The 12470-nt window shown below is 39.4% G+C and overlaps 1 protein-coding gene across 2 annotated transcripts in view; it reads right to left on the bottom strand.

Annotated features, from left to right (window-relative positions):
* LOC128702379 (whirlin) overlaps positions 1 to 12470 on the bottom strand; it is a 1352782-nt gene that overhangs the window by 316374 nt on the left and 1023938 nt on the right. For both annotated transcript variants that reach the window (XM_070099896.1, XM_070099897.1), the window contains exon 7: positions 8695 to 8878. In XM_070099896.1, the coding sequence (XP_069955997.1) occupies positions 8695 to 8878 (184 nt within the window). The remainder of the gene's footprint in view (positions 1 to 8694; positions 8879 to 12470) is intronic.

Here is a 12470-nt window from a genome sequence, read left to right as displayed (position 1 = left end):
GAAAGTCAAAACACATTTATAAGCTCCCGTCTCGGGTTGCTATTAGTTTACCTATACATTCTAACACTCACGGGAAATTCTTAGTGCACCTTATGCATGGCTGAACATCCTCGGTTGTAAAAGTAGGATTTATTTACTGCGATGTAGATAATCTGGACTTTCTTGAAGACAAAGTTTATGGGAAGGGAATCCATCATGCATTTCCACTGACAAAAAGTGTGTAATTCACTCCTAAACATTGTAGATGACGTCTGTCTTGTAGTAAGGTAAGTTTTTTGGGGATCGCTTAGCGCGCTGTCATCGTATGATGTTATGACCTGTGACACGTCTTTGTCACGACATTGTTTTGATAATCAAGACCAAGATTATGGACATCAAGGAAGCACTGGAAGGGCAAAGGTATCATATACATAACGAGGCCAGAGAAATTGTACCCTAGTAGTATAAAGTACAAAACTTTAAAAATACTCCATTAAAGGATCTAAATTTAGCAAAATGAATTTATGGGATCCTGACAAGAACAAATTAGTGCTTAAGCACAAAGAAGAAATTTAAAAACGAATGTGGTTGGTACCTTTTGTAAGAATCACAGCGTCAAACAGATTTATATGAGACATCATAGCTAAATTAATTCCCTGCTCATCCACAATCATTATTTAATGACATAATTAAGCACCTTTGTCAGCTTAAAAACAAATTTATCAAAATTCTGAAGTTAATACTACCACCAGCAGTACCACCATAAAGCTGCAACCTAAACAGTAAACAGATTAGTCCAAAAACAGAAATAATCATTACACCATGTGAAAAGACCTACTGTGTTTCATTTTTTGATGGCATAGCAGTGCTATAATATTTGGATAAATAAAAGAAATCCACTTAATGCTTTGTCAACAAAGAAAGCTAATCTAGAATATAACAACGCAAGGGGCTCCAAGGTATTACACCTGCCCACTACGATACATGGATAGCATAAGCATAGCTAGAGTTTCTGTGATAAAGCTGTTTTCACATATTAACATCAAAGGTTAATTAAGTGATTTTGGAGGTCAAAAATGCTTCAGCATGCACAAAAAAAAAAAAAGACTTGTAGTTTGGCCTACACAAGTTGTCACCTCACACTGTTCCTTTGACAGTCTTCGTGGTACGCAAGACGAGGCTGGTGTGAAGGTGCAGCAGGCCAACCAACCAGCTGGCTCTCTGTAGGCACACTCCCAGCCAGCCGGCTCGCTCTCTGTAGGCAGCTTGGCCAGCTGCATGCCTTCACCAGCTAGAATATAGCTTACAGTGAAGCTATTTTTTATGCTATCAGTGCCACATAATAAATAACTACTAAACTGTATATATTTGCACAGGACGTTTTAAGTCTTGCTATAAGAAGGCATCCAAAACTCCTCCATAAGTCATACATTAAACCTACTTCTAAAACCATTAATTAACTGTACGCACATTTCTCTTATTAGGATCTTAGAATGCTCCTGCATTGCACGCATTTTAAGCATTATTTAGATCTAATTGCACAGGTATTTTCTCAGGAAAAGGTACAATTTCATACTTGAAACCTTTCAGTACAGCGATTTAGAACATCTTTTAAGCAAATTCACAAGAAACGCACAGACGAATCCCTGAACCAATACTGGATTAAATATAGGCATTCATTTGCAGATTCCATCAGCCTCGAACTGGAAAAGTTACCTACAATAAACTTTTGTACCTATAATGAAGAGTTAACTATGATGTCAAAATCTGGAACCAAGATGAATCTTAGTCAACAATTTCATCCTCAATACCGTCTACTGGATATGGAGGGGGGACAATGAGCACTGATAAATAATTCCAAATGCCTGCAATTGGAATTATAAATAATTCCAATTCTGTAGCTGGTAAGATATTTATGTTGGAAGAGGAGAGACTGACCACCGTGTGAAAGTGGGTAGGAAATGATAAACTCTGTGAAAATGAATTTCATACTGTACCAGAGTAAGACTATGGGACTGAAGATAATTTCAGAGACTATGTTGCTGATCACCATTAGTGATCTATCTGATCTCAAAATTACTTCTGGTTTAAAATCAAATTTAACAGTTTCAAGAAAATGCCAATAGAACAAACTTCCAAAGAAGATCCAAAGAAAAGTTCATTCGATAAATATGGCACATGTAATAAATACGGAGTGCTTCTTAAGCCTAAAACGTATCATTAAAATGACACCTTGAAAATTAAATTTCGTCAACAGATAACAAAGATATTCAGATTTTTATGAAATTCGTTGATGGCTATCTTGACGTGTGAAGCTAAAACCAGTTCGTCGAGGAATTTATTCATAGAGCATTTGAACAGCTCTAACACTACGCAAATTAATTGTTGATCTCTGGGTAGCTTCTCATAAAACAATACCAGCCCAACATTTTCATCACAGTATCTGCCACGAAATTACATGTGATTCCCCAATAACACTAGAGTCAAAATATTTCTCTCCTCAGCAGGTGTTCACAGCAGACGCCGTACACATAGGTCAAGATGTTCTCGCCTTTAACCACACTTTTGCCCCTTATTATATCGTGCACACAATGTACGATGCTGCGCTTCTTCTCCTGGGAAGACATTAGGGAGTGGAAGAAATGTTACTACTTTAACAACGTTCCTAAAGTCGTCAACCTCACGAAGCGAAATGAAAGAAAAACTGAGACGTCTCCAAGGTCTAAACCTACAAGCAAAGGCTGACAGTACCCAATTAATTTCTCGTGCTCTCCACGTTTCCCAGTATCCACTACTAGGAAGGATATGTTACCATGGAAACATCTCAACGTTGCTAGGGAATTTCGAGTGATGTTACGGTTCAGCATCTTCGAAATTTTAGGTGTAATTAAAACCGAGACTGTCCATCACTTATATAACATACTGAAAATGGATAATATAACAAATATGTTGCCGATACGTAGGCCTATGCATAAATCTAGGCATAACTGGTCTTCTGCTGTAGGTCTTATTTCATTAGCTTCGAAAATGTATAGATCTCAATGGTTTGTGTTTCCTCCAGCAGTTATAATATTTTTCTGAACTTATTCTGTAAATTCTCTCCATACTCTTCTGGCTACTTTGAAACTCTCCCGACTCACTCCCAAGTTCCCGTCTCTCCCTTTGAAAGCAGAATGAACATACCCTGCAAATATACACAGGAAAAGGATATACACACCAAGAGTCGAATATATATTTTTTTTTATTATCACACTGGCCGATTCCCACCAAGGCAGGGTGGCCCGAAAAAGAAAAACTTTCACCATCATTCACTCCATCACTGTCTTGCCAGAAGGGTGCTTTACACTACAGTTTTTAAACTGCAACATTAACACCCCTCCTTCAGAGTGCAGGCACTGTACTTCCCATCTCCAGGACTCAAGTCCGGCCTGCCGGTTTCCCTGAATCCCTTCATAAATGTTACTTTGCTCACACTCCAACAGCACGTCAAGTATTGAAAACCATTTGTCTCCATTCACTCCTATCAAACACGCTCACGCATGCCTGCTGGAAGTCCAAGCCCCTCGCACACAAAACCTCTTTTACCCCCTCCCTCCAACCTTTCCTAGGCCGACCCCTACCCCGCCTTCCTTCCACTACAGACTGATACACTCTTGAAGTCATTCTGTTTCGCTCCATTCTCTCTACATGTCCGAACCACCTCAACAACCCTTCCTCAGCCCTCTGGACAACAGTTTTGGTAATCCCGCACCTCCTCCTAACTTCCAAACTACGAATTCTCTGCATTATATTCATACCACACATTGCCCTCAGACATGACATCTCCACTGCCTCCAGCCTTCTCCTCGCTGCAACATTCATCACCCACGCTTCACACCCATATAAGAGCGTTGGTAAAACTATACTCTCATACATTCCCCTCTTTGCCTCCAAGGACAAAGTTCTTTGTCTCCACAGACTCCTAAGTGCACCACTCACTCTTTTTCCCTCATCAATTCTATGATTCACCTCATCTTTCATAGACCCATCCGCTGACACGTCCACTCCCAAATATCTGAATACGTTCACCTCCTCCATACTCCCTCCCTCCAATCTGATATTCAATCTTTCATCACCTAATCTTTTTGTTATCCTCATAACCTTACTCTTTCCTGTATTCACCTTTAATTTTCTTCTTTTGCACACCCTACCAAATTCATCCACCAATCTCTGCAACTTCTCTTCAGAATCTCCCAAGAGCACAGTGTCATCAGCAAAGAGCAGCTGTGACAACTCCCACTTTGTGTGTGATTCTTTATGTTTTAACTCCACGCCTCTTGCCAAGACCCTCGCATTTACTTCTCTTACAACCCCATCTATAAATATATTAAACAACCACGGTGACATCACACATCCTTGTCTAAGGCCTACTTTTACTGGGAAAAAATTTCCCTCTTTCCTACATACTCTAACTTGAGCCTCACTATCCTCGTAAAAACTCTTCACTGCTTTCAGTAACCTACCTCCTACACCATACACTTGCAACATCTGCCACATTGACCCCCTATCCACCCTGTCATACGCCTTTTCCAAATCCATAAATGCCACAAAGACCTCTTTAGCCTTATCTAAATGTTCACTTATATGTTTCACTGTAAACACCTGGTCCACACACCCCCTACCTTTCCTAAAGCCTCCTTGTTCATCTGCTATCCTATTCTCCGTCTTACTCTTAATTCTTTCAATTATGACTCTACCATACAAATATTCACATAAACATGGTGTATATATATATATATATATATATATATATATATATATATATATATATATATATATATATATATATATATATATATATATATATATATATACACACACACACACACATCTCAAGAAGTGAATATACCGAGCAAATATTAAAACAAAACATGGCATATATACACCTAGAGGTGAATATCTCCTGCAAATATGCACTGAGACTTTGCCTGCCTCCCTGATTAATAATAAAAGTATTCTTGATGATCGTGTTCATGTGAACTGAAATTTTAATGATCCTACCGAAGCAAAAAACCTTGAAACAAAGTAATCCCGTAGGCTGCCTTGTATACTGTCTCAACTCACTACCCAAGTTCTTTCTAGACGTGTGTTTTTGCTAAATGGATATTAAATAACTATACATAATTGACGAAATCGTAACATGATTACAAACAAACCACAGACCGGGTAGGATTCGAACCTACAAATTCTGTGATTTGAAAATAATGCATAACTTTACCATACACTTAATTTCCAGGTTATAATTTTAAATACATTTTTTATATAGAAATATATCCGCATTTTTGTTCAAGCTTCACAGGTAAGTAATGGAGGTCTAAGACTGAGGCAAAAAAAACTTAGAACTTGTGATTGCATCATGTTTGGTTGTCTTGTGTGGTGACCCTGACCTTGTGTAGTGTCCTTGTGTTGTGACCTTGGCTATGTGTTGTGACCTTGGCTATGTGTTGTGACCTTGGCCATGTGTGGTGACCTTAACCTTGTGTGGTGACCCTGGACTTTTATAGTGGCCTTGTGAGAAGATCCTGATATCGTGTAGTGACCCAGACCTTGTGCAGCGGCCTTGTTTGGTGACCCTGGACTTTTGCAGTGGCCTTATGAGATTATCCTGACTTTCGTGAACATTCTTGAGTTTGTAAACATTGTTAACCACGTGTGGGTTCCATGCTGACTCTGCTAACTCTATAACAGATGCGTTTTTTGTCGTGTATAGAGCTCTAAAGTTACACGAAGACTATTCTGAGATTCTCTAACCTCGTATACCCTAGCAATGTAAGGTAGTTTTTTTTATGTATCTATGGTAGTAGGTTCAGTGTCATGTTCACTCTCAGATCTCTCCTCTAGTGTGGTTTGTCTCTCAAATATGCCTGACCCTCACTTGTTTGGGTTGAATTCCTGTAGCCACTGGTGTGGAGAAATTTTCTCCAGGAGGGGGGTATCAGCCCCCTTCAGCCCTTTCAGCCCCTTCAGCCCCTTTCAGCCCGGAGGGGCCAAGCCCTCTCAGAAGGGGCGAGCGTCTTGTTTACTGCTACAGTGAGTAATTGATCACAGATGCTATGCGACGTAGTCAAGTGACCTTTGCTCCTTGCAGCGGTGTTGCAAAGTGTATTTTTATAAGAGACAGTACATCTCTTACTTAGCAGGACAATTAAGGAAAATCCTGCTCCCACTTTATTACCATGGTAAAAATAGTGGACATTGTTGTCTATGCTTAAGACAGCAAGAATCAAACATTCTGCTTTGCTTCATCGAGGAAGTGGCAAGGAAGCAAGGAGTACTAGGTCAGCTTTTTTTTTGTGCTAGGGCAGTGACGGCTTGGGGCGGTGTGGCGTCGCCAGATTACTTTTGACTCTACTGAGAGTGACACTGATGCCAGGATAACCAACAAAGAACACTGATCTGTGCGTTAGTGTGGACAAAGTGTCTCACAAAACACGATAAACACTTACAGAGAAGTGTGATCAACTTAGTGATATTGTGTGAACAATTATTGATGAACAGTGTAACAACAAGTGTTGCGATCCAACAGAGTGTAGTGCGACATTCTTCAAAGAACACTATTCTTCAATCAACTCATCGGATATCCGGGCGTAATTACAGGTCAGATACATATGCCCAGGTAAGTGTTCTAACTCGTGATGTACTACTATTGACTGCGCAGTTGAGTATAAAGTCGTGAGTTAGTCACTTATCATAAACCCCGGTGATATGCAGACCATTGAGTCCACACAAGTAAGTCGTCAGCCATCATTGAATGAAATATGCTGACATAACACCCCCTAGGGGTAATTTATAATCTTACAAATTATATTTCTTGACAGACCATGTTGAGATGGTTTCGACAGCTTCTAGACCTCGTCTGCAGGGGCGGCTGTGCAGGCGATGAGTTGTCCTTTTAAGTTAAGTATAAGTCTTTAAACTTAACTGGTAATGCCATTTCTCAACAACTGGTTTGCCCACCTCGTAGCCTTTCCTTGCGCTCTCCCATTGTTTTTCTTCTCATTTGCTTTAAGGTATCAGTAAACGAGGATACGTATGACTAAGAATCCTTTAATGGGTCATTTTTACATATTAGGAAGAAGTAACTTTGCCTGTACTGACCCTTGGAGACCCAGCATGTTACTTCTTTCCTATTCTGAAACATCTTCTCTTACCATGACCCTTTGTCTTCGTTTCCTTACGCATTCCTCGATTCATAGGGCCATTTTACCTTCTGCCCCTGAGTGTTTAAAACTTGCGAGTTGCTCTTCAGTTATTGTAGCATACATTTTTTTGGAGTCCGTGAATATACAGTCGTGCTATTAGTCTTTCTTGTTTGATCGTTATTCTCTACTTCCATTACGCTCCTGTGGCTATGTTTTTTTTCTTACCATAATGTTTGTGGGTTTTTTTTCATGGTGCAGAAAAAAACCGTTTCCTGATTATATTTCCCAATTTTATAGGCGTGTCAGTAATACTGGCCAGTCATTCAGTGCCTCATAAATGTCCTATTTGTATATTAAGAACACATTTATCAGGATCCCAGCTGTCCATTAGTTGCCACATATTTATTAACATGCATAACATTGCCATATGTTTACGCAGTACACTGCGCAGTACTATGCATCAGGATATGTTGTCACAATATAATGAAATTTATTGTGTCCAGCTCGTGAAGTAGCTTCCTCTCCTCCTCTGATGTGTGGATGTTATGCTTATCTGCCTTTTTTTATGCTGCTGTGTAGCGTTTTACTTCTGATTTATAATTTAACTATTTCAATATCGAATTGTCACTAATTCAATTCTTGTTTGTGCCCATTGACACCTTAACTCATCTGCATACTACCTGTTCTCTATTATGATACGTGTTCTGTACTTTTCCAAAATCTTTTTCGCCTCGCTTTTTTTTTACACAGAGCATCTGTGACGCAGGTGCCCTGCTTTGCTCTCTCTCTCTCTCTCGCTTTCTCCATATATTTGTATTTCCACACTAATTGTTATGAACTTTTTTGTGGCCTCCAGGTTTTGACTTGACCCTCCATCATCTCGTGTGTTGTCTGACAATTTATTTCCCTTCCCAAATGGCTCCCTTTCACGATCTCTCAGCCCTGTATAACTTCGCCTGCTGTAATCTGGCTTGTTTATTCCCCCTCCTTCCACTCTCTTCATTTCCACGTCTATTGAGCATTATGTGGTCGCTGACTTCAAGTAGTAGTCTTTTCTTCTATTTCTCTTTTCCGATCTTCTCACTTCACTGCATTCCACCCCCTCACCCACTCAACCTTCAATCCACTCTTATGTTACTGTAACCCATTCTCCTACCCCCTCCTCCTATTCTTTCTCCCCATTTATAAAATCTGATACTCTCTTCATCTCCCATACCTTGATATTCTCATGTTTCTTGCCCTCTCACACTAACATTATTTACTTTCTCGCCTATTTATCCTGAGAGTCTGTCCATCCTTGCCAATTTACCCTGACATTTGTTCCTTCCTGGCTCCCTAAATCAGGTGAAGTGTGAGCCTGTTAGTGGAAATCCACGCGTGAATTTGAGATCTTCAATTAACTCAGTGTGATGGAGTCGAAGCTTGAAGTGATGAAGGTGGAGGTTAAAGGAGGTACTCGGCGGATATTCTCACCCTCCTACCATCTCGTCGCCCTTCTTTCATCCCTCTGTCGCCCTTCCCCCTGAGCCCTCACCTTGTCCGGGGAGTTGAGCAGGTCCCTGGTGGTGATGAGTAGGTGTTGAATGGGAGCCCTGCCGGCAGCGTAGTCACTCACCGCCTCCCTCAGCCTGGCGTGATGGCTCCGCGTCAGCACCCGCTGTGACTTCTCCTCGATCATCGCTAGTGTCGCCTCCATGTTCTCCGCAGACGTCTCCCCGCTGAGACGACAGAGAATCTGTGTCAGTGACTTGCTACCACGACCGTCTGTGTCTACTCTAACTACTAATAACAGTTTAATCTGCGCTATCTACATAGCTACGTCCAATGTTTGTTTTATTCCTCGACTATCACAGTTTCACTTACTAGAATAACTACCACCGGCTGGAGAGGAACGTGACAACTTTAGGCATCGTGTCTTTTGTCGGGTAATATTCTGGGTCTTTTATTACGAGTCATGATCAAAACTGATAAGGTACATACGATGCGAAATCTGAATAAAAGATTTTGTAAGAGGATCTCCAGTGAAAAGTAAATTATAAAATGTTGTGAATGAGTGGTCGCTCTCTTGCTATACAACAGCGAGGACAAACAAGCCTATGTAGTGAATTCCTTTCCAACTTGTGACAGGCAGGTAAGATTTGTAAGGAAACAGGACAAGTGTTTCCTGATGCTGATCTTAGTCACATAATAACCCACCGCTTGAGCTTCAGGTCATCTGACCGAGATCTTCCACTGGGACAAGCAAATTACAACTATTCAGAATCAATTTTCGCACTACGAGATATAACGTATAGATCAGAACGTCTCCTGGACATTCTCAAAACCCTACGTATGGCGACACTTGTTCATAATTTTCATATTTGTGGTTAAGAATTATGCAATTTAGTTAAAACCAACCCATCCTTACCTACCGTCAAGAAAATACTATTTACATGTTTCACGAAGAGTGAAGAAACTGATGTAGGTAGCAAAAAATTGGTGTAGTTAAGTAAAGACAGATTGTCAAAACATGGCAAGAACTACTGATTAGAGACAACAAACTTCGCCTCACATAGAAAACGGTGAAATAACTTAGAAGAATATGATGAGAGACTAAGAGTCCCGTGTGATGTATTTTTTATACTATTACTCCAATTTTCGGTGTTACAACTGTTATAAAATTTGTTTACAGGATATAAACTTGTAATTAGATATTCGTTCATTATGTTCTATTTTGTGAGTACCGTTTTTCCTGACATATTTGTACAAGATATCTCTAGATTGGTGAATGAATGAGATTTTAAATTTATAATCATGAGTTGGTTTGCCAACACCAGGATCACCTTCAGAAGCAAAGGCAAGCATCTTTTACATGGGCCCTGAAAGCCAGAAATTAAAATCCACCTGGAGGTCTGGTCGTGGACCGGGTCGCGGGGGCGGTGATCCCAGGAATTCCCTCCAGGTAGGCAGTAATTAAATGGCGGGATAAGGCGCCATGAAACGACTCCCTTAGACAGAGATGAGTACATACACTAAGACAAATGCAAAAGATAAAACCCAAAGACTTTGAATACTTCCAAAGACAGTAAATTGAACCGATTTATTTCAAGGTTGTTTTGTAAATAATTATATATATATATATATATATATATATATATATATATATATATATATATATATATATATATATATATATATATATATATATATATATATATATATATGTCGTGCCGAATATGTAAAACTGGTCAATTAGCAAGAGCTCATTTAAAATTAAGTCCTTTCTAAAATTTTCTCTTATACGTTTAAAGATATATTTTTTTCCATTAATGTTTATGTAAAAATTTATAATTTTGCACTAAAAAGGAACTTAGAAAACTTACCTAACCTTATTATAAAAGCGCAATTTATTTTAGCCTAACCCAACTAAATATATTTTAGATTTGTTTACAATAATATATAAATATATATATTATTATTATTATTATTATTATTATTATTATTACGTAGAATGAAAGGTAAAGCAGCTGGAACTGACGGGATCATGACAGAAATGTTAAAAGCAGGGGGGATATAGTGTTGGAGTGGTTGGTATTTTTGTTTAATAAATGTATGAAACGGGGTAAGGTACGTAGGGATTGGCAGAGAGCATGTATAGTCACTTTATATAAAGGGAAGGGGACAAAAGAGATTGTAAAAATTATAGAGGAATAAGTTTACTGAGTATACCAGGAAAAGTGTACGAAAGAATTAGAGGTAAGACAGAACGTAAGATTGCGGATGAGCAGGGAGGTTTCAGAGTGGGTAGGGGATGTGTAGATCAAGTGTTTACATTGAGGCATATATGTGAACAGTATTTAGATAAAGGTAGGGAAGTTTTTATTGCAGTTATGGATTTAGAAAAGGCATATGATAGTGGATAGGGGAGCAATGTGGCAGATGTTGCAAGTATGTGGAATAGGTGGTAAGTTACTAAATGCTGTAAAGAATTTTTATGAGAATAGTGAGGCTCAGGTTAGGGTGTGTAGCAGAGAGGGAGACTACTTCCCAGTAAAAGTAGGTCTTAGATAGGGATGTTTAATGTCACCATGGATGTTTAATATATTTACAGATGGGGTTGTAAAAGAAGTAAATGCTAGGGTGTTCGGGAGAGGGGTGGTATTAAATTATGGGGAATTAAATACATGAGTTTGGGAATGTGTGTAAAGGTAGAAAGTTGAAAGTGAACATAGAAAAAAGTATGGTGATGAGGGTATCAAATGACTTAGACAAAGAAAAATTGGATATCAAATTGGGGAGGAGGAGTATGGAAGAAGTGAATGTTTTCAGATACTTGGGAGTTGACGTCTTGGCTGATGGATTTATGAAGGATGAGGTTAATCAAAGAATTGATGAGGGAAAAAAGGTGAGTGGTGCATTGAGGTATATGTGGAGACAAAAAACGTTATCTATGGAGGCAAAGAAGGGAATGTATGAAAGTATAGTAGTACCAACACTCTTATACGGGTGTGAAGCTTGCGTTGTGAACGCAGCAGCGAGGAGGCGGTTGGAGGCAGTGGAGACGTCCTGTCTAAGGGCAATGTGTGGTGTAAATATTATGCAGAAAATTCGGAGTGTGGAAATTAGGAGAAGGTGTGAAGTTAATAAAAGTATTAATCAGAGAGCTGAAGAGGGATTGTTGAGGTGGTTTGGTCATTTAGAGAGAATGGATCAGAACAGAATGACATGGAGAGCGTATAAATCTGTAGAGGAAGGAAGGCGGGGTAGGGGTCGTCCTCGAAAAGGTTGGAAGGAAGGGGTAAGGGAGGTTTTGTGGGAGAGGGGCTTGGACTTCCAGCAAGCGTGCGTGAGCGTGTTCGATAGGAGTGAATGGAGACGAATGGTATTTGGGACCTGACGATCTGTTGGAGTGTGAGCAGGGTAATATTTAGTGAAGGGATTCAGGGAAACCGGTTATTTTTGTATAGCCGGACTTGAGTCCTGGAAATGGGAAGTACAATGCCTGCAGTTTAAAGGAGGGGTTTGGGATATTAGCAGTTTGGAGGGATATGTTGTGTATCTTTATACGTATATGCTTCTAAACTGTTGTGTTCTGAGCACCTTTGCAAAAACAGTGATAATGTGCGAGTGTGGTGAAAGTGTTGAATGATGATGAAAGTATTTTCTTTTTGGGGATTTTCTTTCTTTTTGGGTCATCCTGCCTCGGTGGGAGACGGCCGACTTGTTAATTATATATATATATATATATATATATATATATATATATATATATATGGTATAAACCTTGGTAATAAATACCGACAAGTTGGTTTAGAAAGACACGTAAGCAAA

Source organism: Cherax quadricarinatus, chromosome 70 (assembly GCF_038502225.1).
Source record: "Cherax quadricarinatus isolate ZL_2023a chromosome 70, ASM3850222v1, whole genome shotgun sequence".
Taxonomy (NCBI): Eukaryota; Metazoa; Arthropoda; class Malacostraca; order Decapoda; family Parastacidae; genus Cherax; species Cherax quadricarinatus.
The sequence above is the reverse complement of the archived record's forward strand: the minus strand, read 5'-3'. Positions and strand labels throughout refer to the sequence as shown.